Source organism: Silurus meridionalis, chromosome 22 (assembly GCF_014805685.1).
Source record: "Silurus meridionalis isolate SWU-2019-XX chromosome 22, ASM1480568v1, whole genome shotgun sequence".
NCBI lineage: Eukaryota > Metazoa > Chordata > Actinopteri > Siluriformes > Siluridae > Silurus > Silurus meridionalis.
The window spans coordinates 14,056,105-14,081,339 of NC_060905.1; the positions used below are offsets into that span (position 1 = coordinate 14,056,105).

The following is a 25,235-nucleotide window of genomic DNA, read 5'->3' on the forward strand; positions in this document are numbered from 1 at the left end:
GGTTCTCACAATTTATTGGTCGAAATGCGCATTTTTTTTATTTCTTGTCAGCCAAAATGGAAGAGTCATAAAGCCTGATATTTAGTAATAACATATGCAACAAAATGGATCGCTGTGGAGATGGAATCCCATGTCTGGGTTTCTTTATCAGACAAAAAAAATAATCGTTTACATAAGTGTTTAATTAATTTAATTATTTACTGATTACCTGCTGACAGTCTTGTAAATGAGTTGTCTGTTGCACCATTATGCACTCGTGTATATTAAAATCAAATGTGATTTGAAGAAGATATTTTAGAAGATAGAATCCAGTGTGTCACAGCCCTGTGTGTAGACAGACACAGTAAAATTTCCATATTGGTTTGTCGTATTAGTGCTCACCCCTTATTCTTGACTGTGGGCTTATAGAGCTGTGGAGTGCAACTAAAAACTGATTTTTGTTCAATTTCCACTACAAATGGGTGTGGCACCGTGCCCCAGTATTGGTACCGTATTTGAAAAAGTTCCTCGGGTGTGTGCCATGATCAAGTTTGTGACCTCATAAGACTCTTAGAAGGTTATTGATAGAATACCTGCCCTTTTTCCTTGTGTAAATACCGTATATATTAAATATGTTTGACATTAAAGGAAAACTCTGGGACTGGGAAAGGTAATTCCAAGCAAATTACTTAGTATGAATTTCTATACATGCTACTAGATTAATGCATTTTATTATAAATTGCTATTTAAAATTTGGTCGTAATATTCAAATAAAATAAAATGTTCATTGTGCTTTTCCAAGCAGTGTCTCTCACCAGACTTTTTTGGGAGTTTTTATATAAATAGTGCACAATTACACCGGTTGATTTATTTTTATTTTTATTTATTTTATTTTTTTTTGTCAAGTCAAATCTTTTGCCAATTTATGTTCCCAAAATAATGCTTAAAATACCCAAATTTTCCACAGTAGGAAATGAAATTACCCTGTTAGAAATGTAAAATATTTTTGTTTAAGGAAATAACCATGGACCATGGCCTGATTTTGACTACAAAGTTGTGAAACTACTAACCTTAAATAATACATTTCCTTGTCTGAAAATGTGGTGTTTCTCTCTCTTATATTATCAAATGGAACACATAACCAAGTTTAAATGTGGAAAAAGCAATGCAAAGATGAATTTGATTTCAGCTTTCATGTTTTTTATTTTTATGAACTTTGAACATCCAGGCCCTACAATCAACTATTTTATTTTAGATTGTACTTTTGACATGCATGTTTTAGATGCAGCTGTTGGTTTGCACTGAGCAGTCCCTGTCTTTTACAAATTATCTTCTCACTCATTTATATTATTATCCACATTTCTTAGCTGTTTTTCCTCCATTCCAGTGCATGATCAGCAGTATTACCCCAAAATGAATATTACATTTTAGTAATGGTTCTCTATTTTGGATCCAAAGATTGAGAGCAAATGGAAGTTCACCTTGCAGTTCTGTTCTAGTCTGATCAGCCAGTGATCATGGTCATGCCTTACTAAAGCCAAGATAATCATTTGGAAGCTTTATTACTAATTTATTACTGTCTTATATTCCCATTATGTAAGTCAGCTACAGTGTATGGACAAAGGTATTGGGGCATCTGACCTTTCCAGAATTATGCAGTTCTTCCCCAAATGTTCGCACGAAGTTGGAGACGCACAATTATATATGATAGGATGTCTTCTGATGCAGAATTTTACATCCCAATGTGCTAAAAGCCAGCTTCAGGAAGATTATGCTCTACGTGGTTTTGGATTGGAAGATCTTGAGTGGCCTGCTACAGAGCCCTGACCTGAATTTGTGATCATTTACAAGAGCATTAGTGAAATCAGGTGCTGATGTCAGGTGAAGAGGTCTGGGGTTTAGTCGGTGTTCTGCCTCGTTACAAAGGTTCTACATTGTGTTCTTTCACAAGAAACCGTTTTACACCGTGTCTTTATTGAGGTTTGTGCCTCTTGGTTGCCAAGAAGCATGATTTAACAATGTACTAAGCTATTCTATACAACTGTGTGCTTTAAAGTTGTGCCACCAAATAATGCTGCATGAAGAACTGCTTTAAGTTTTGATGTACAAGTAAAAAATAAATTGGAATTAACCAGAATATGAAGTCGATATGAGAATACATTTTAAATATATTTCTGTGGAGCACGTCACACTTTTAACACCACCAGACGGCCATATCAGGTCGCGAAAACACCCACGTGCAGCGTCGCGCAGACGTAGTGAGACGGTGACGGCGCACGCGGATGGCGTCACGTGTTGAGTCGATATTGGGTTACAAGAATATCATCCGGACAGAACTGCAGCTTTTAACCAGAAAAACATGTTTTCGGGATGGATGCAGATCTGATGACACCGCGACCTGACTCCAAAGATTATCAGGTATATAATAAAACCTGCTGATAGTGTAAAGGGTTAAAACAACACAGAGCAAGTTTCTGTTTTATAAGCGTTCATAACAAAGAAACACAGCAATGAAGGGGTTGTGTAACTGGAATATAACATCCGACCATTTTTATAATACTGCAGATACAACAATGATATATAGGTTTATAGACTGCAGTGTTTATATATACACGTGTGTGTGTGTGTGTGTGTGTGTGTGTGTGTGTGTGTGTGTGTGTGTGTGTGTGTGTGTGTGTGTTTGTGTTCGTTCGTGTTCTAGATGCTTATATCTGTACAACTGAATAAATTGTCTGTGTATTTTCTTTAACCAAAAACTGTACTATAAATAGTACACTATTTATACATAAATACCGAGAATTTCATACCGGATCGGTCGAGGCCCGGGTTATCAACGACCGCCACAGGTATCGTTAGCCAACAGGGTACCGGTGGAAATTGTGCTACTGTTGGCCGAAGGAGGAGAAGGAGAGGAGGAAGACGTCTACAGAGACTGCTTGAAAGGAGAAGTGTAGGAGAGTGGAGGTTCGGGTTGGTACTTTAAATGTTGATACTATAACTGGTAAAGGGAGAGAGGTAGCTGATATGATGGTGAGGAGAAAGATAGATATGTTCAGGAGACCAAGTAGAAAGGGAGTAAGGCCAGGAACATTGGAGGTGGAGGTTTAAACTGTTCTATCATGGTGTGGATGGAAAGAGAAATGGTGTAGGGGTGATTCTGAAGGAAGAGTACAGTAAGAGTGTAGTGGAGGTGAAGAGAGTTTCTGATAGGGTGATGATCGTGACGGTGGAAGTTGAAGGGATGATGATAAATGTAATCAGTGCTTATGCTCCACAAGTGGGTTGTGAGATGGAGGAGAAGGAAAAATTCTGGAGTGAGTTAGATGAAGTGGTAGATGGTGTACCTAGGAAAGAACGATTGGTGATTGGGGCAGACTTTAATGGGCATGTAGGTGAAGGAAACAGAGGTGATGAGGAGGTGATGGGTAGGTATGGCTTTAAGGAGAGGAATGTGGAAGGACAGATGGTGGTAGATTTTGCTAAAAGGAGGAAATGGCAGTGGTGAACACTTATTTTAAGAAGAAGTAGGATCATAGGGTGACGTATAAGAGTGGAGGAAGGTGCACACAGGTGCACTATGAAGCGATGGAACACATTTTCTGTTTTGGAAGTTAAGAATGTCCTGACACATCTTTATGGTTTAAACCTTCACCAAACCTCTTTACTCTGATCTGGCTTCACCTCCTGCAGTTTTCAGCCTTGTATTAGCAAGTTGTTGCATCTATGGTATCATCTAAAGAAAGCAGTGTGTTCTTTTCCTTTACGCAGAATGGATATAAAGACCCGGAGCCAGAGAGCAGTGACGATGAGCCACTTCTCCGCCAGAACAAAAGGCGATTTGTAATCTTCCCCATTCAGTATCCAGACATGTGGAAGATGTACAAACAAGCCCAGGCCTCGTTCTGGACCGTTGAAGAGGTAATGATTGAATTTGTCATATATAACATGTTATAATGGAGTACTAAGACATCTGACTGTCAAGGCAAAACAGTCCTGTGTGACATGCTGTGTTGTTAGCTTGGTTTGTGCAATGTACTTGATAATTTGTCCTAAAAAAAAAAAACATAAGCAGCATGTTAAGATGTTATGTTCTTCTAAATGTTTATTGCAGGTGGATTTATCAAAGGATCTGGCGCACTGGGAAAGACTGAAACCTGAAGAGAGACACTTTATATCTCATGTCTTGGCTTTTTTTGCAGCGAGTGACGGCATTGTCAATGAGAACTTGGTACACTTCTCTTTGTATGTAGGCGTTCGGCAGTTCGTGTTATTCTAAGTGTTTATATAAAATTTATTTATTATAGTATTCTAGTGTATTATTGTATGATGTTAACTCTAGGATGGTGTGATGCATTCAAAGTACTTTACTCAGAGCTTTAATCAGAAACTTCTGACCATTCAGACAGCAATATGTTATTAGATGTTATGTAAAAAAAAAAAAAAGTCATATCTTATATTAGTTATCAGCATCAGTTTCCCATATGATATGATATAATATGAGGGTAAACCATGTTGATTTAATCTGACAGGTCTTTTCTTGTCAGTATGATATAGTCCTGAACTTGGTGTAAACGTTTGTCTCCTGGTGCAGGTGCAGAGGTTCAGTCAGGAGGTGCAGGTTCCAGAGGCTCGCTCCTTCTATGGCTTCCAGATCCTCATTGAAAATGTGCACTCGGAGATGTACAGCTTGCTGATTAACACATACATCAGGGATCTACAGGAGAGGTGAGGAGCCACTACTGGTTGCAGGGTAATATTAATAATAATATAATTTATATTATTATTATTATTATTATTATTCACAGCTACTTCTGCACAGTAAAGGTCTAAATGCTGGTGGTTGCAGGTGCAAGCTTTTACAGTTCAGAGCTCATTGAGGTTAACTGTTTTTCACAACTGCTTAACATAATGTGGTTTACTGAGAAACATGATAAAGATATGGAAAAAAGTTAAATTGTTATAGGTTTTGTATAGTAGCTTTTATCAGGGTTTTTTATTCTATATTATTTTAGTTATTCTATTGTACATTCTATGTACGTTCTTTTGCAAAAAAAAATAAAATTACAGCATGCAACTAATAGATGTGATTAATAGATGTGGCTGGTAGTTTGACTGATAATTTTATATTTAGATGATAGACAGTTTTGTGTTCAGTAACTTACTGTTGTGTTGTTAATGAGTCTTCAGTATTTGTTTCTTTATATAAATCAGAGATGTCTACATTTGTTTCTTATGAGGTGCCAAAGATTAAACTTGATCGTGGGCCATAATTAAATGTTGCATCATACTGGACTGGAAGTGGCCATGGTTACTCTCATGTATGATTAGATAGATAGATAGATAGATAGATAGATAGATAGATAGATAGATAGATAGAGTGAGTGAGTGAGTGAGTGAGTGAGTGAGTGAGTGAGTGAGTGAGTGAGTGAGTGAGTGAGTGAGTGAGTGAGTGAGTGAGTGAGTGAGGAAAATAGGTATTTGAACACCCTGCTATTTTGCAAGTTCTGCCACTTAGAAATCATTGAGGGGTCTGAAATTGTCATCGTAGGTGCATGTCCACTGTGAGAGACATAATCTAAAAAAAAAATCCAGAAATCACAATATGATTTTTAACTATTTATTTGTATGATACAGCTGCAAATAAGTATTTGAACACCTGAGAAAGTCAATGTTAATATTTGGTACAGTAGCCTTTGTTTGCAATTACAGAGGTCAAACGTTTCCTGTAGTTTTTCACCAGGTTTGCACACACTGCAGGAGGATTTTGGCCCACCTCCACACAGATCTTCTCTAGATCAGTCAGGTTTCTGGCCTGTCGCTGAGAAACACAGAGTTTGAGCTCCTCAAAGATTCTCTATTGGGTTTAGGTCTGGAGACTGGCTAGGCCACGCCAGAACCTTGATATGCTTCTTACAGAGCCACTCCTTGGTTATCCTGGCTGTGTGCTTGGTCATTGTCATGTTGGAAGACCCAGCCTCGACCCATCTTCAATGCTCTAACTGAGGGAAGGAGGTTGTTCCCAAAATCTGCAATACATGGCCCCGGTCATCCTCTCCTTAATACAGTGCAGTCGCCTGTCCCATGTGCAGAAAAACACCCCAAAGCATGATGCTACCACCCCCATGCTTCACAGTAGGGATGGTGTTCTTGGGATGGTACTTATCATTCTTCTTCCTCCAAACACGTTTAGTGGAATTATGACCCAAAAGTTCTATTTTGGTCTCATCTGACCACATGACTTTCTCCCATGACTCCTCTGGATCATCCAAATGGTCATTGGCAAACTTAAGACGTGCCTGGACATGTGCTGGTTTAAGCAGGGGAACCTTCCGTGCCATGCATGATTTCAAACCATGACGTCTTAGTGTATTACCAACAGTAACCTTGGAAACGGTGGTCCCAGCTCTTTTCAGGTCATTGACCAGCTCCTCCCGTGTAGTTCTGGGCTGATTTCTCACTTTCCTTACGATCATTGAGACCCCACTAGGTGAGATCTTGCATGGAGCCCCAGTCCGAGGGAGATTGACAGTCATGTTTAGCTTCTTCCATTTTCTAATGATTGCTCCAACAGTGGACCATTTTTCACCAAGCTGCTTGGCAATTTCCCCGTAGCCCTTTCCAGCCTTGTGGAGGTGTACAATTTTGTCTCTAGTGTCTTTGGACAGCTCTTTGGTCTTGGCCATGTTAGTAGTTTGATTCTTACTGATTGTATGGGGTGGACAGGTGTCTTTATGCAGCTAACGACCTCAAACAGGTGCATCTAATTTAGGATAATAAATGTAGTGGAGGTGGACATTTTAAAGGCAGACTAACAGGTCTTTGAGGGTCAGAATTCTAGCTGATAGACAGGTGTTCAAATATTTATTTGCAGCTGTATCATACAAATAAATAGTTTAAAAATCATATATTGTGATTTCTGGATATTTTTTTTTTAGATTATGTCTCTCACAGTGGACATGCACCTACGATGACAATTTCAGACCCCTCAATGATTTCTAAGTGGGAAAACTTGCAAAATAGCAGGGAGTTCAAATACCTATTTTCCTCACTGTAGATAGATAGACGTTTTTTCCTCTTTTCATATATAACGTAGCACGCCATATTAAAGGTCACCACGGGAAAAATTTGGCTCACGGGCAATAGTTTGTGCATCTCTGATATTCAATATTTTATAATAGACTTTTACATTGATACTGATTATTAGTATTAATTGCACTAATTTCACATCTGTCTTTTCAGGGACTATTTATTTAATGCCATTGAAACTTTGCCTTGTGTTAAAAGAAAAGCTGAGTGGGCTCTACAGTGGATCTCTGATACAAAATCTACTTTTGGCAAGTTACACATTTTCTTTAACTTCTTGTTCAGATACGCATTGAGTCTCCTATTGTGTGTGGACTAATGGATGAATGGACATAACAAGGTGAATAAAATAATAAGTAAGGGATAATTTACGCCCAGCTGTGCTTTATACGATTTTAATGCACGACTCGGAAGACCTAATAGCGGCCCCATGTGAAGCGGAGTGGATTAAAATGGTGTAATGCCTCACACCCAGCTGTGGATTATCCTGGTTATATCATGGTCATTTCCAGCATTGAGAAGTTAAAGCTGTATTTACATTCACAGGCAGTTTGCTGTTTCAGGTCTAAGTTTTTAACAAAACAGATATATATATATATATATATATAAAAAAAAGAACAGAGGAACAGAGAGGGGCCATACAGACATTATGGGTGCAAGAATAGTATAAAGATTCTGACATGTACTTAAAGGAGGTAAAGAGGGATTTAAGATCAGAACAGAATAATTGAATAGCTCTGGCTTTGTGAATATGAACTTTTCCCAGGAGACAGAGTTTAAGGTCTAATTTTATATATACAGTATGTCAAGCAGTTTGATAGAATTCTGGGTCTAGAATTTGTCTAGAAATCTGTACACATTATCCAGTTCAGCAAATTCATATTGTGTATTAACCATATCAGTAAAATAACATGAAAAATAAAATCTCAGAGGTGCTGTGAAACGAGGATCAGGCCATTTTGATTATATGGGGGTGCTCAATGTCTGATTTCACATAGAACTACAGGTTTTTTCCCAATAAGTTTATGTACAGCCCATTATGATAATGCTGTAAATAAAAATGTGAAAAGAAAGAAGCTTTGAATAAATATTTTAACGTTCATGGATAAATCAAAAACAAAAGGATACATTAGCTTGTCATATCAACCATTTGATTAATCTCTCAATAACGCAAAGTATTTACCCAGATGTTTGGAATCCAGCCATAATGGCACAGATGTTTAAGAGTGGTGACCAAACAAATGTAGGACACTTTAAACCGATTAGTATATTGGCTACAGTTGCCAAAGTGGCTAAGAAATAGGTAGCAAAACATCTGATTACTTACTTAAATGAGGGACATAACCCTTTGCACTCAATGCAATTTGGATTTCGATCTAATCATTCAACTGAAACTGCTCATTGTTATCTTTGTGAACATGAAATCCTAACTTGATAATGGTGGAGTAATAGGAGCAGTGTTTTTTAATTTAAAGTTGTTTGAAACTGTGAACCGTAAGGTACTCTTTCCAAAGCTCACTGTTTAATTTTGTCTGGTGAATCTATTAAATGAATGACTTCTTATCTAGCAAATAGGAGGCAAAGTGTGTCTTGGTAATAGTATTATATTACCAAGTAATATTCCTTGAGTTCCTCAAGGGTCAATTCTGAACCCTATCTTGTTTAGCCAGTGTATTAATGACTTGCCTCTAATCTGTCCTTTTATTATTATTCAAATGTATGCTGATGATACATTTACATTTGTGGCATTTAGCAGATAGGCTTGTCCAGAGCGACGTACAAAAGTGCTATAGTTTCTTTTTTTAATAATATGTGCATGCTAAAAACAAACAACAAGCAGCGAACTATCTGAGGCATTTGTCAATGATTTCAATGATTTTTTTAAGCTGGCTTTATCTTAATATTTTAAGATTTTAAATGGTTACGTACCTCCCTATTATGCCAATTTATAACATATTATAAGGATAATAATGGCAGAGCAACAAGAGCAATTACTAGAGGAGACTGTGGACGGTCTTTTCAGTTGGACTCATTAACTATTGGAATACTTTACCCATTAAATTAAATAGTAGAACAAATTATTCAACATTTAAATATAGATCATATTGTATCATATTGTAATCATGTGAGCGGTTTATGTATTTATTATTTTGTTTATACTTTATAATTATCTATAGTAGTGTTATTGTGGGATTATGTATGAAAACTTAGTGTTTTTTATTTTTAGGTTGCCTTTTTTAAATCTGGCAAGGGGCAACAGATACAAATTTGCCATTGGGGCTAACTCTGGCTTATTTACAGTATCCTACTGTTGCTCAATAAGCATTGTCCCTATTAAATTAATACAATAAAAGAAAAGAAATTTAGAGCGATGATTGAACTGACAGGAACTACTCATGTGTTCAACAAACTGTATACACATCCTTCATCATATCAGAATCAAGTATTCAGACAATGCTATAATTGTGTTGAATTAGCTGTATATATTTCCTATTGTTTATTCCTCATGTCTGTTGTTAGCATGTATGAAATAATCATTTTTGAAGTCTAACCTGAGATGTTTGTTATTCACAGGGGAGAGATTAGTAGCTTTTGCAGCAGTCGAGGGAATCTTTTTCTCAGGGTCATTTGCTGCCATCTACTGGCTGAAGAAAAGAGGTCTGATGCCTGGACTCACTTACTCCAATGAGCTTATCAGCAGAGATGAGGTCAGTATAAATTTGACCAGCCAAAATATATTCCGAAACAGTTCCTTGTTACGCAGTTCAGACAATAAAATCTTTCATTCGCAGGGCTTGCACTGTAATTTCGCCTGCCTTATGTACAGCCACTTGGTGAAAAAGCCATGTGCAGACAGAGTAAAGGACATCATCGTTAATGCAGTTGGCATCGAACAGGTTTGTATAATCTATATAGACGTGTTATTGTTAGTGCAATTTATTTCCTGTTTTTTAAAAAAAAGGACAAAAATGATGTAAAAAAAACTGCTTGTTTTTTTCTTCTTACAGGAGTTCCTGACTGACGCATTGCCAGTCGACCTCATTGGGATTAACAGCTCCTTGATGAACAAATACATCGAGTTTGTGGCTGACCGTCTGTTAACAGATTTAGGAATACCTAAAGTTTGTATTATTTGTTTATATTCTTTTTTTATATTTGTGTAGTCCCAGATGCACAGTATATTGACAAAAGTATTGGGACACCTTCCTTTTCCAATCGTATGTGGTTCCTCCTCTAAAAGTTTGAACCACACAATCGTACAGGATGCCTTTGGATGCAGTAGCATTACATTTTTTGCATTAACTGAACCAGGAGACCCAAACCTGTTCCAGTTACAAGGGTTGGAGTGGAAAATCTTGAGTGTCCTGCTAAAGAGCTCTGACCTCAACCCTACTGAGCACCCTTTGTGGCTGGATCTCCACAAGCACACTCCACAATCTAGTGCCACATCTTCCCAGACAAGTGGAGGTTATAATAATATTTATAGTTTATAGTTATTATATAGTAAGACTAAATATGGAATGGAATTGAAAAAGCACATTCAATCCAATGGTCGGGTGTCCACACACTTCTGTCCATATAGTGTATTTCACATAGCTAGTTCATTTAAAGAACTGGTTTTAACTTCCTATTCTGATTTGTTTCTCAAAAAGGTCTATGAGGCGGAGAACCCATTCGATTTTATGGAGTTCATCTCATTGGAAGGGAAAACCAACTTCTTTGAGAAGCGTGTGGCCGAATACCAACGATTCGGAGTGATGTCAAATACAACAGACTTTGAATTCACTCTCGATGCAGATTTTTAAGAGTCAAACTTTTATACTTAAAAAGACAAAACTGACAAAAGTATTTTACAGAATATGTTACAATTTCACCAGCAATCCTAATCAAATTGTTATTTACGTTTATTTACTTTTCCGACTTTAGAAAGATTTTATTTATTTGTTTTAAATCTGATGCAAAATGTATGAATGGGTGATTAATGCTCAGAGCTGCAGTATTCAAACAGTTGTTATATTTTTATTCGGTTGTATTATATTTATTAGGATGTTTTTTTGCCATGTTAGTGTGTTTTATCCAGCTCAGTATGCTGCTTAAAGCAGGTGGGTGATGCCTATTGATGCTACATTAAAAAGAATATAATGTAATATCCTGGCATTATGAGTACCAAATCACCTGTAAATGTTTACAACACAAAATTATTTCCTTGTTAGTTTTACAGTTTGTTTTACAGGACATGCTTATTGCAGAAGCATATTCTATTTATGGTACTGATCCAGTGAATTGGTACAAAACAATAAATATAGATTTGTAGAAAATCTGATGTGTTGGGTTTTATTGCGGTTTCCGCTTACCTGTATTAAATAAGAATATTTGACTATGTTAGTGTAATATTTGTACTTAGTAGTAGTACTTAGAATGCTCTGACTTACAGGCTGAAGGAAACAATAGGGGTATAAAAATGATTACCTGAATAATATGACTTGTACAGTCCCTATCAAACATTTTGTCTTTTATTGTTTTTGAGACACATTTATGTTCCTTTTGTTTATATAGAACAAACTACCGTAATTTCCGGACTATTAAGCACACCCAAATATAAGCCGCACCCACTGAATTTGACAGATTTTTATTTTAAACACAAATACGCCGCACCTGTCTATAAGCCGCAGGTGTCTACATTGAAACTAATGAACTTTACACAGGCTTTAATGAAAGACAGTGTCTGTTACACGGCTTGTATCTAAACAGAAGCCTACCAAGAAAGTCATTGTTCACTGTCTTCCTCCTTCCTTTCACAACTATTTCTCTCGAGAGTTTTTTTTGGCATCGTCGTGCGTTTAAAAATCACCATCGGTGAAGTTTTTCTCCCGATGCCGTGCAGCTCAGAACACAGGTGAAGTGCGTTTTTTTCATGCCCGGTTGTTTTCAGCTTGACGAATGATTCGCATTTCCTGTTGCCAGTCCGAGTGAGCGGCAGGTCAAACGTCAGAGGAACATCATTCATATTTATGATGTGGTGCGGCCCGATTCAGTGGAAGCGGAACCTGCTGATCGGTACATCAACACCTTACCCAGTGAGCTACCAGTTCACACTTAAGCAAGCAGTCAATACAACAAGATGGCTTCTAATCCATACTTCAACACCATCTAACTCTCATTAAAAGTAGGCCAAACTAGTCTTTTAAAAAAGACAAAGAAATTAAGCAATCTTTTAAACAGGTCTCTTTGATTGACAAATAGATTTATATTTTAATTTGACAAAGTAGACAAACTATTAGATTTCAAAAGAGTAACACACATTTTACTTTGCCAGTGGGGGGCTTGAACCCCCAACCTTGTGGGGACCTGCTTTTAATTAATAATTATTAAGCCTAATAAACCAAGACTGCTTTTTTTTTACCATAGTTCAACATGATGTAACTCATTAAAAGTAGGCCAAACAAGTATTTTAAAAAGACACAGAAATAAAGCAATATTTTAAACAGGTCTCTTTAATTTACAAATAGATTTACATTTTAATGTCACAAAGTAGAGAAACTATTAGATTTCAAAACCATCTGTTTCCCAACTTCTAACAGGCACGGTATATTTATGATTCATATACATTGTGTAATAATAAGCTATTTTTATATGTATTGTACCTATTGGAAATGTTTAATGTCACACTCACATGTGCATTTTTAATTACTAAAGATCTTGAAGATAGTATTTGGGCACTGTCTCTTTAATGATAATCATAACTGAAGTGTGTGGTGCTGGTGTGAAAGTATCAGGTGCAGCTGGTTTGATAGGTCTGTAGACACTGTGTAAACTTACCAGCTTTGTATACACACAGTACTGCAGGAGCATTATAAGGAGAATTATTAAAAGACTTTTACCCAGGACACAGTCTTTTCTAAGTGCTCCTATCAGCAATGAGTTCCCGGATCCTGAGAATCCAACAGTAAGACTCCGGAGGATGTGACTACTGAATTAGGACCCCTGAAAGAGATTACTTGTGTATTTAACACTGTGAAGTTGAGAGTTCAGGGCTTTATGAGAATATGGTCTCTGTTCGTAGTTGCACTTTGGAATGAGAACATATACAAAACATTTCACTACATTACATCACATATCTAATTAGTATGTGACAGAAAAATTTAATAAAATATTACATAATACATGTACCGTATTTTTCAGACTATAAGCCGCGACTTTTTTCCCAAGTTTCGAAACCCCGCAGCTTAAACAACGAAGCGTCTTATTTATGAATTTTTCCTGGGTTTTTCTCGGTTTCACAAACTTCAAGCCAAAAAACTGAACCCCATAACATTAGACCAATGAAATTTCCAAACGGAAACGAAAAAACGCACCTCACCTGTGTTCTGAGCTGCACGGCATCGGGAGAAAACTTTTTTCTAAAAGCACGACGATGCCAAAAGAAAAACTCCCGAGAGAATTAGTTGTGAAAGTAAGGAGGAAGACAGTGAACAATGACTTTCTTGGTCGGCTACTGTTTAGATACAAGCCGTTGTAACGTGTTGAGTCTGGGTGAAGGGAGAGCGAGCTAACTCCAGTTACAACAGAAATCATATAAGCACAGACAGGTTTCCAAAACTCGTGCTTTTTTATTATTCTTGGCAACAGCGTTACGGGTTAGTCAAAGAAACTTAGAAATGAGCATCAGAAAATAATAAGGACATAATCCTCAGTCTTACACACACGCAGTAATAGCGTAAAAATGCAGTGCCAGGCTATTCCCAAAATACCGCTATGCTCCTAAAGGTAGCGCAACATATTTCACCCGTTACACCGTGTGTAACGTGCCTTTCGTTAAAGCCTGTGTAAACTTCATTAGTGTAGACACGGCTTATAGACAGGTGCGGCTTATTTATGTTCAAAATAAAATAATTTGTCAAATTCAGTGGGTGTGGCTTATATATGGGTGCGCTTTATAGTCCGGAAATTACGGTAATATTTAGGCATACAGGGGAATTATAAATACAAGTATAAATTTTAGCATTGTAAATGCATATTTAAGTTTATCCCAAATGAGTAAGCCAGTGGCGACAGTGGCAAAGAAAATTCCCCGAAACGTCACGAGAAAGAAAACTTGAGAAGAAACATCTTTGTTGCTATCAACTGACAATCTCCAGAATGCAAAACTATTCATGGCAGTTAAAGCCTTAAACACTGAGGATGTGTCTGAGACCCAAACACTAATTGGAAGGCTGTTCTCTAACTGTGAGGAACAAAGCTCTGGTGCATCGTAAGAGACTGCGGTGTTCCATAGTAATAAATAGAACTATAAATGGTTAAAAAGTGTAAGATGACATAAATTGTTCATTATTATCCTTGTCACTGTTGTAGAAGTTCACACACTTTGACTTGTCCTATTAAAGAGAAAATAAGCTGCTCTGGGAGGCCACAGCGACTCAGCTTTTACACAGATTTATCACACCACCCTGAGCGTTGATGAGTTTCCTATTACAGCCTTCCCCGTCGTGTGTTATTCCTTACAGACACCTTCTGATACAAGACTTAATCAATGCTGTAGCAAAATCATACTGTTTAATAAACAATTAAGACTTTATATTGGGTCAAATATTATATGTAGATAATGAGATAGTTGATATTTTATATGAAATTTAAGTTGTTTTTTTATTAGAAATTATATGAATTTAAGAAATTAGAAAAAATGGGGAGACAGGTTTGTTTTATTAAGTACTTAAATATTAATACATTTATGCCTACAATCACTAAATATGTTAATAATAAATGTGTCTGTTTTGTAAGTATATTAGCAAGTAATACCTAGCAAAGATTATTATTATATTTTATTATCCTTCTGTGCTTTGTCTTGAATTGTTTCTCAGTTTGTGGTTCAGTGTTTCCGTCCTCTGGTGCTGCTCGAGTGTGAATCTGAAACAGAGCAATCAGAGCAGCATATGTGTGTGTGTGTGTGTGTGTGTGTGTGTGAGTGAGTGAGAGAGAGAGAGAGAGAGAGAGAGAGAGAGAGAGCGATTGGGAGAAAGAGAAAGAGACAGAGTGAGTGTGTGTACGTGGTAAGATGGCATCGAGCTGGGGAGACGTAGTGTCGAAGCAGGCCGATCAGATATCTGATCGTCTCCGTCAGTTCGCGTCTTCTGGGCTGCACTTTCTCCGCGATGAGTTGGGGGTAGATTTAGGGTTGAAGCCCGAGCTTTACGCGGCCTGGGTGATTCCCACCACAGCCCTGATCGGCCTGGTTCTCCTGCTGGTGTTGGTCGCGGCCTGTGGAGGATCTTGGCGCAGAAAGCACGGCGTCGCTCGGAGTAAGAGCGCCCCCGCCGAGGTCGTAAAGGCCCCGCCGGTGAAAGCGCCCAAAGCCGACGAGCCAAAGAAGAAAACCAAGAAGAAATCCGCGGAAAAGGTGAGCACCATTTATATTTAACACGTTTTTCCCTTATTCACGTGGAGTGTTTCAGCTCTACTGGCATAAACGACCTCCTTCAATCCGAGCTAGGCTAGCTAGCTAGGCTAGCAAACTAGCATGCTAACTTACTATTGGAAAGAACTACAGTTTTGACAGATTGGCTATAGCTCTCTTGCTAGCCGGCTAATCTCCGCAGCAGACCCAGTGGCTAATTTGCATATACACGTAGTAGTATTTTTAAACACGTGTCTTCGTTTTAAAAAATATATATTTTAGAGACAATGAAAAGCAAATTGAAGGGTATTTTTCATAAAAATGGGTCAATAGTAATCAACAATGCTTCACAGTCTCATAGTCTGGTGTACGGGAGATAGCATAGCATAGCTGGCTGGCTGCCCTATCTCTGTAATAAGAAATAAATATCGTATCTTGATATTGTGTCGAGATAGAAATAAGAGTATGCGATTGTATATATTTTTTTTAAGTTTACACCAAAAAATTGTTTCACACTGAAAAGGAGAGGGAAACCAAAAAAATGAACTCCCTAAATGCAGCTCGAGTGTTTCCAGATGTGAAAAAACATCAGCTAGAAAGCGTTCTATTGTGTATTCGATGTGTAAATTGACGCTTCGCTTCAACAGAAGAACCAGTCGAATGGCGGGACGGTCCCTGAACCTCGAGAACAAGTCAAAGCTGTCAAGGAGGTCCCTAAACAAGCTTCAGCACCACCACCTGCTCCAGCAGCTCCTGCAGCTCCAGCAGCAGCTCCAGCAGCAGCAAGACCACCTCAGCGTCAACCTCGTCAGCCTCAACCTCCTCCTCAACCTCCTTCTCAAACTTCACCTCAATCTTCACCTCAACCACAAGCACCCGCCAACGCTAAAGATGAAAAAGTAAAAGCTACATTTTTTATAATTTCAATTCATTTCATTTAATTTTCATAGAGATCATGTTTCACAACAGATGTTGTCCTGAAGCAGATTTACAGAAATCGATTGCAAACACAAGCTCATGTTACACAATTATAATTCACAATTAGACCCTATAAATTAATTTTTAATGAGTGAGTCTGTGGTAAGGAAAAACTCCTTAAGACCTCATGAGGAAGAAACCTTGAAAGGAACCAGAGTATAAACGAAAACCATCTTTATCTGGGTGACACCAAAAGTCCATTCCATCATTATAAAATGTATCCACTGCTCATTGATGGACTTTTGAAGGCAAAACTCGTAGCAATTGTAGCAAACTGATTAGATTTAGTCCAAATCATTTCAAAATTCACATCAGAGAGCCAGTTACTTCTCATGTGAAAACATCACCATTAAAATGTCCTGTCTCATCCCGGCTTGCATTCGAAATGTCGAAAAATGTTCACTCTGTTATCAAAAAGCGTTTAGAAGGAATTTTTGGTTTCTCGACTCTTGATTGGTCAGGGAGTATTTGATTACTGCAGCTATGACGGTAGTCTTGTCTGAAGTTTATATAAACCACAGGTTTCGATCATTGCAAGCTTAACAATAGTAACATCTCATTCACAGGGTTTCTTGTGTTAGACAAAACGTATCCGAAAGCTAACAATAAAAGCGTGTTGTATAACCATTTACACCAGACACTATGAGAGAGTTTTCATCTATGAGAGTTATTTTTTTTGTCAGGTTTCTCTGTGTAAATGACGAGTTTTTTTTTAAGTCGCTTTAACTAAAAAGAGGAAATAGTCAAAATGACTGAGTAATAACAGGAACTTCTCTCAGTATTTGTTCGACATTATGACAGATTGATCTGTTGTTCAGTAATGCATTTTAATGCATAACCCCTGAGGACATTGCGTTACTGGAAAATCACCACCATCCCCTTTTTCCCCCTCTATAACAGTATTGTGTTTCTGTTATCTACAGGATGCAGAGGATAATTTAATGAACATATAATTTAAAACTTTCACTAATTGTAGTAACTGTTCAGTAAAAATGCTGTAAAGTGTTGATCGCTTTTAAAGATCTTTTTCTTGGAGGTAATAATGCCCCCCCCCCCCCCCCCCACCTTTTTTTTTTAAAAACACATTTCTTTTTATATAGGCCAAGAAAAGTAAGAAGAAACCAAAACCTGAGGTGAAACCAACCCAAGCTGTTTCCTCTACTGACGGAAAGGAGCCTGACGAAGGTGCGAAACCGAGTAGTGATCTAAACCACATTTTGACGGTTGCAGAAGCTCAGTGAAAAGAGATAAGACACGAGGCCATAGTTGTATTTGAAGCCGTGAAGATTGTTTCATGGTGTTGTTTCAGGCAATCGTTTATTGATTCATGGGCTTGGAGATAAAATGACATATCAAAGGTTAAATAAGAGCTTGTGAACTTTAAACATGGAGCGTTTGCTCAATGCTTTCATTTCGATCAACGGGTCTGTATTCAAATTACGTTATCATTAATATCTAAGAAATCTAATCATACTTTTTGTTTTTCATGCTGTTGATTTCACTTTGATTTTTTTTCATGTCTCATTATACATTGGGTATTAGAAAAGTGGTACCAAGTTTTAAATAATCTTGTGGTCCAACATGGCAAATAGCTTTATTACCAAGTATGTGTAAGCACACATACACATACATTCCACACATGGAATTTGACTTGGCATCAGAAGCTTCCAGTGCAGGAGAAAGTACAGACATAATGTAACAGAATTGTAAACCAGACAATGAAATAATGCAATATATACAGAGTTAAACTATTGTTTAAATGAATGTACAGATGTTATTTACAAGTGTACAGTTTACAAATGGACCATTGGATATGCGCGGTATATTTACATACTCTTATTGAGAAAAGCACCTGAAGATGATCCAGTGATGGTGTGTGTAAAGTCAACACGTTTTTGGCTATGTGTAATAAATGAACAAGATTCCTGAAATGCATTTGTTGTTAAATGTGTTTTACATACCATTTAACGCTGACTCGTAATGCTGAGAGCTACGCAACACAGTCAGTGTAAATAAAGAAAATCTATAAAGGACTTTGAAAGCAAAGTAAGCTAACAGTGAGAGAGAGTTGTCAGAAAATAAATTGTGTTCAGTCTTGTTTTTGGTTTTCTATTTATAGTGTACCGGTAAACTTATAGCCTACAAGCTGTAACCGTGCTTTTAAGATCCGTGAGTGTCAGTGTTCAGATAAAACAGTTTGTTTCGGATAGACCAAAAAAAGTTGCGTTTCGAAAATGTTAGTTTGACAGAAAGCCCCATCAGCATTATGACAATCCCTTAGTAACATGACATTACTTGTACTACACAAATCACTGTTGAAAAAGGAAATGGGCTCAAACTTATGGATGAGGGATTGTTGTTCTACAACTCTTCAATAGGCGCTTGGGAGACTAAAATCAGCAACCGAGAGAAACGACAGCAGCGCAAGAAGGAGAAGGGCTCCAACGATGAGTCAGGAAGTCCTGGTAGTGGTCAGCATGCTGGTCAGCAGGCCGAACAGCAGCCTGCAGCTCCAGTAAACACCAAGAAGAATAAAGGTATGCGGTTTGAGGATTTAGATTGAATCATCGTGACCTTAAAAATGTTTAAAAAAAACTTATCAAATGTATTTTTGATTTCTTGGTAGAATCTCAGAATTTAAAGGCTGCCAAAACTGATGCCAGTATATCCCCAGGTAAATAATGATTTCTTTCTTTTCTCTTCCGCTAAATTTCTAAAGTTTGTTGTTAATGATCCCCCTTAAGCATATCTAATGAATGACTCCATCTTTAGTGCTTTCCACCTGGAATAACGTGAGCTCTGTGAACACTGGAGGTCGGACTGATATGTCCGTGAAGCATCCACCCCAGGTGAACCCATCAGACCGCAATAAATCATCTGCTGTCATTAAGACGACTGGACATAGGACTTCAGAGACATTCTCCTGGGCTCAAGAATCAAACGGTATTAATTGATCTTTTGGTCTATGGTGCAGCAATAGGATGTGGGGATTGAATACCAAGGAGACTGATTAATAAAGGTGCTATGTTTTACAGGGTTATGTTTATTACCCATAGTATTAGATAAAATATTTTCTCCATTTTCTCATATTGTTTTTCTCTTCAGCCACTCGGTGGTAAAAAATATATATTTTTTTTTTTTTAAAGTTGGTCCTTGCATCTGTCTCTCTGCTTGGCAGTCATGATTACAGCAGGGACAAATTGATTTTTTTTTTTGCTGTTTTTCAGAGATGATCTCTCTGTAGATGTCAAGGGCTTATTGCCCATTTTCTCTATTTAAAAAAAATAAATAAGAGGTTGAATGTTTGTAGGATTAATATGGAATTATCATGGTATCCAGTAGGTACTGATTAGACTAATTGATTAGATTTGTAGGAACAGACACAAGGTCAACTGTCTAAAATGTTTGTTTATTTTATTATCCATAAAATCTTCTACACTGATGAGTCATCACATTAACCACTCCACGGTGAATTAAATAACTTTGATTATCTTGTCGCAATGATGCCAATCAATGGGTAAAACATATTGAGAAACAGTTATTTCTCATAGGTAATGTGTTGAAAGCAGAAATAAATGTGTGGATCTGAGCTGTTTTGACAAAAGCCAAAGGTTTAAGGGTCTTGGTGCCAGATACCACAGCACACCTTCAGAGGTCTTGTGGTTTGCATGTCTTGAGTTGTTTTGGTTATATTCAATATTATGCTGGTGGTTTTAATGTTATGGCTGATCTGTGGAGATTCATCAGGTTACCTGTTTCTAATAATTCCTTCATCACATGATTATCAAGCAGAATAAAGAGAAAATAAATTCTATATCAACAAAACACACAAATGTAACCGATATTTCTGTTTTGAGCAGGCTCATGGTCCAACGTGGATGGACGAAGCAAGCCAGAAGTGAACCGAATGAACTTCTCCATGCCTAGATTAAACCAATCAGGTATGCAGATAATATCAACTGTTGAAATCTGTGTATTAACGATTTAGTGAGTTCTACACGATATGTATAAAAATCTTGGGACACCTGACATTTAAAGCTATGTGTTTTTTGTTTTTTTCTTTCCCAAACTGATACCACAAAATTGGAGGCACACAATTGCAGAGGATGTCTTTGGATGCATTTAGACTATGTGCCTGTGTGCAAAACCATCTCCATGCAAATATGATGTACTTAATTTGGAGTGGGAGATCTTGAAAGACCTGCTAAACACTCTTATTGCTGATTATGCACAAATCTCTGGAACAGAAGAGTGAAGGTTATTATAATGGTAAATAAGGAATAAATGTAGAATGGGATGTTAAAAATGCACATACCAATCTTATCATCAGGTGTCCACAAACGTTTGTCCATATGGTGTATTATTCCAATATTTTCAGTCTTATGTTTTTAAATGTAATGCTTTCTCATGATTGAAGGCTTTATTTTTTTTCTCTTTTTTTTGAGAATATTGTGCAGTATGGAAAGCTGAATTAAGTCTCCACAGTGAGGTGCTTCACTGCTAAATATAGTTTTTGGTCAAATGCAGCATGAGACGCGATTTGATTTGTAATGCATCAAATGGTCAGGGCTGACACTAAAGAACAAATACAACATAACAATAATATTTAATGATAAGACGAGTTATATTCAGTAAGAAATTGCAGGATGCTATAATGCTTTTGAATTTCAACGTTAAGCCCTAAATTATATAAATACACTGCAATCGGCAAGTGAACACACCTTCTATAGCCTGTTCTCAACCACTGTTTTCTCCCCTCATCTTTTGCAGCAGCTGGTGTTCCTGTGAGTCAGCCTTCTTCTGCAGAGTTGGGGAACGGTCATCCTATCGCTGATGAGTGGTCTGGATTCAGTAAGACTAATAATTGTGATGAGAATTACAAACACATTTTGATTAGCTTCCAATAAAAGTCTTATGCACAATATTTACAAGGCAAATTACTATTTCAGATGGTGTTGGAGCTGTAGATCCAAGTTCTGACTGGAATGCTCCAACAGAGCTGTGGGGAAACTATGATGAACCCAAGCCAGAAAAGCCAGCAGCTCAAGAGACATCTGTTTCCCAGGTAACCAGAGTCAGTTGAAGAATACTCCAATAGTTGTGATCAGAACTCCTCTAATGGTTTAACAGTGCTAACAATTTTGTGGACACTTGATCATGAGATTCGTATGTGCTTTTTGAAAAGCTCATTCCACATTTAGTGCCTATTTGCAGTTTTAATAATCTTCACTATCCACCTCTGGGGTGTTGAGGAGGGTCGAGGTCAGAGCTCTATAGCAGGCCGCTCAAGATCTTCCACTCTAACACACGTTAGCCATATGTTCATGGAGCTGGCTTTGTGCACAGGCAAATTGTCATGCTGGACCAGGTTTGGGTCTCCTAGTTCAACTAATGAGAAAATGCAATGCTTCTGCATCCAGAGACATCCTAGACAATTGTGTTCCTCCAACTTGCTGATATCCGTTTGGGAAAGAACAACATGCGGTTTATAGATTATACAAGAATGCACTACATAGTAGTGTATACACGGTTAATACACAGTTATTATAATCTAGGTCGAGCCATTTTGGATTTGGTCTGTTTATTGGCATAGTCGTAAATAAAAAAAATAATACAACATAAACAAAAGACATGTTTGACCTTGCTGATATTGAGCCAAATGTAATTACATAAATGATGAAGAAACGATTTATTTTAGTAAAAAAAATGTCATCCTAATATATTGCAACCAGATACTTAACTCGTGCATTTTTTGGACTTTCAGTGCATTGTTTCCACCATATTGTGCTTCTGTATATTACATATTCATCTATTTAATTAACTATTAAGCTACAGCTTTGCTGGGTGTAGGATTGGTTTGTTAAAGTAACTAGTTCATTAGATATAGCAGTCCATTCTATATACATTATCTTTGTTGTTGTTTTTTGCTTTTCTCTCAGAGTGGAAAGTTCTGAGATTTTAATTAGCTATCCTCCTTTTTGGCTGACATACAAAATGGCCTGATAAATGAGTTCTACTTGTTGTGTAACCTTGTGTACTGTATGTGTGTCAGTTGCAGGAATCTGATGATGACAAGGACAAAGGAGATCCTTCTGGGAGTAGCAAGTCCAAGAGAAAGAAAAAAGAAGAAGAAGCCGGAGGATGAAACTGCTGGCTCACAGGTATGAGAACTTGGCCGTTAAAAAGAACACCTAACTCGAGACATGGTCTAGCCATATTGATCGGCATGATGTAGTAGACTGTAATTTGTTAATAATTTAACAAATAACAGTACATAATTAAGCAAAAGAGAACCATGATGTATAAACTTTACAGCATAGATGTATGCGGGAGCAGACGCGTGCACGGATCTCCTCAGGAAAAGTAGTTTATCAAAACTAAAATAAGCAAATTAGCAAGACCCGAGTAGATTTCATTTCAGGAACACTAGGAGAGACTGGACCTTGAACAGGCACTGTATATGAATCCTAAAATAAATCTAAAGTCTTCTTTCTTTTCGGTTCAATTTTGGCACGAGTGTTAAGGTTGGGTTTGTGTACAGGTGAACATCGAAAACTCATCTGTACCAGCAGAATGTGGATCTGTCAAACCCCGCCCCCATGTGCCAGTGGAGGAGTCGACCAAACAGATCCTCGCTCCGCAATCAGGACAAAGTGAGTAGTCCGAGAATGCGACAAGAACAATTATTATTAAAATCTCATTTTGACAGTGAAATGTTCTCTTTAGACACTTTGCCCACCTTTGCATGTGATTACGAGTTGTTTCTATTTTAGGGTTTGCAGGTATGAATTTCTATTTGTTTTAAAATCAGATTATTAACTACAATACATCTTGTTTTCACAGAGAAATCTGACCAGAATTTGGAACTGCAGAAGCAAAAGAAAAAGGCCAGGAGAGAAACCTGAATATCCTCGAGTTCTTATGCAAAGGATTGTCAAAAGAAAAAAAGTTTATGCAATAATTTCAGAGTACAGAATTTTATACCGATTCAGTCTTCTGTGCTATTTATAGAACATCTAAAGTGAGTCGGGCCAAGTTGGCCAGAAAACAACAAACAAACAAAAACACCACAATTACAGCAAATGGACAACTTATGCACTATGCTAGACTGATGTCTTGTAAAGGATCGATTAACGTACTTGATATCATGCACGCTTTTAGTGCAGTGAAAGATTATATATTGTTGTCCGACTGCTACTTTTTTGCAATGTTAATAGAATTTGAAAAAGTTGGTTAAAATCATGGGGGAACTTTTATGAGTTTCGAGGAGGGTTGTTTATTTTTTCTTTCTTTTTTTCATTATGAATTCTTTTTCCTCTTGAACCTTTTTTGCATTCAGGAGTATTTTACAGTGTAGCAGTTAGTGTTAGACACCACTGATAGACACTGTGCCATCAGAGCCATCATGAAGTACATCAGAAGTCATCAGCAGCAGGAAGAGACTGGTATAATTACTGTAATTTGTCATCAAAAACAAGGAGAGTACAGGTTACTATGGAGATGTTTTTAACACTAAGAATATTCTCAGTGCTTTTTTTCCCCTCCTGTGTCAAGTCTACTATATTTTCACATAGAGAGGATGTACACATCTTTTTGAAATACTTTGCTTTGTCTTACCTTGTTAACTGTTCTCTTGCAACCTAGAAAAAGCCAGGCCATATGTACAGAATTAATAAGGGCTTTTTTTCTATAATTCTCTTTACTTGCACTGTGCTAATGTTTGTAATGGTTTCTAATTTTTTTTTTCTAATCTTGAAATGTGATTGTTTAATTCCTGTTTCATTTTGTTTTGATACCGAGATGAGACAAAGGGGGAAGTGTTTTTTTTTTTTTTTTTTTTATAAATATATGGAGAGAAACCGTAACAGCAGCTTTACCTCCATTTCACTATCAATAGTATGATTATCTGGAATCTGTTGCCTTAATCCATTTTCTTTTTTTTGTGTAATATACGCGTCTAACCATCTCTCAGATTTGTCACATTGAAATGAGCTGTGGAATAATCATTTCCAGGTCGATTGATGTCAGAGCTGCATTTATTGTTGCACGAATCCTGTTTTAAACTTTATAATCATTAAAAAAAAATCAAAGGTCCACATTCTTTTTTTTTTTTCTTTTCCTTACTCATAAAAGAACTACTCTAAGCATAAAAGGCTTTAATGGATGAGAAATGGAGACTGCTTTTGGTAGACGTAAAGAATGGATTTCAATCTTTCTTTTCTTTTCATTTTCCCCCAGGCTTTATGGCTTGTGAATATAATTTAATTGTGTCTCTATGTGGATTATCTGGGTGTTTATCCCTCATTCATTTTTTTGTAAATTGTGGTAGATTTTTGCGTACCTGAGGTACTCTGGTTACGAATCAGACACCTGCCTTAGTTTTCCATTAGAAAGGTGGTCAAACCAGTGTATTTATACCTGTCTTCAGATTTTTTTCAGATCGGAGAATGATCATGTTTACTGAAGTCGATGCAATATTTCTATGTTGATTTGTTAAAGAAATAAAACATTTGATCATTGTTATTCTGCGTGACTGTTCCTGTGTGGCCAGAGAATCGATGACGTGCGAAACTACAGTAGAGTTTAACCTGAAATGAATTGCAGACAGAATCTGAAAGCTATCTTCATTCTAGGGAAGTCCCTAGTTGATGTTGTGAAGGGAAAGAACATGACTGTTTTCTGAGATGTCCTACTACTTTTTTACATATTAATTGTAATAATTCTCTGAAAATTCTTAGGCCCCTTTTTTGCTGCCAAAACAGTTCGGACCCGTCGAGCATTAATAGCATTAACTTCTTCAGCA

General features: G+C 37.2%; 2 protein-coding genes across 2 annotated transcripts; both read left to right on the forward strand.

The window, feature by feature from the left end:
- Nucleotides 1-920: 920 nt before the first annotated feature.
- rrm2b (ribonucleotide reductase M2 b) lies at nucleotides 921-11,381 on the forward strand. The gene is made up of 9 exons (XM_046834787.1): nucleotides 921-2,397; nucleotides 3,748-3,897; nucleotides 4,091-4,207; nucleotides 4,571-4,704; nucleotides 7,219-7,313; nucleotides 9,637-9,770; nucleotides 9,855-9,959; nucleotides 10,071-10,184; nucleotides 10,716-11,381. Exons 1-9 carry the CDS (start codon nucleotides 2,350-2,352, stop codon nucleotides 10,866-10,868), a joined length of 1,050 nt encoding a protein of 349 aa, XP_046690743.1. The 5' UTR covers nucleotides 921-2,349; the 3' UTR covers nucleotides 10,869-11,381.
- A 3,665-nt stretch (nucleotides 11,382-15,046) lies between these two features.
- mtdha (metadherin a) lies at nucleotides 15,047-24,955 on the forward strand. The gene is given in 13 exon segments (XM_046835164.1): nucleotides 15,047-15,457; nucleotides 16,102-16,353; nucleotides 17,533-17,617; nucleotides 18,811-18,969; nucleotides 19,059-19,106; nucleotides 19,205-19,375; nucleotides 20,293-20,373; nucleotides 21,203-21,283; nucleotides 21,382-21,497; nucleotides 22,485-22,550; nucleotides 22,552-22,593; nucleotides 22,974-23,085; nucleotides 23,276-24,955. Coding segments are annotated over 13 exon segments (1,617 nt in total). The 5' UTR covers nucleotides 15,047-15,115; the 3' UTR covers nucleotides 23,338-24,955.
- The last annotated feature ends 280 nt before the right edge of the window (nucleotides 24,956-25,235 follow it).

Excerpts from the sequence above, each read along its gene's own strand:
- rrm2b (XM_046834787.1), top strand. The coding sequence starts at position 2,350 with ATGGATGCAGATCTGATGACACCGCGACCTGACTCCAAAGATTATCAG. Across the intron at positions 4,208-4,570 it reads GCATTGTCAATGAGAACTTG|GTGCAGAGGTTCAGTCAGGA; the intron begins GTACACTTCTCT and ends CTCCTGGTGCAG. Across the intron at positions 7,314-9,636 it reads TGATACAAAATCTACTTTTG|GGGAGAGATTAGTAGCTTTT; the intron begins GCAAGTTACACA and ends TGTTATTCACAG.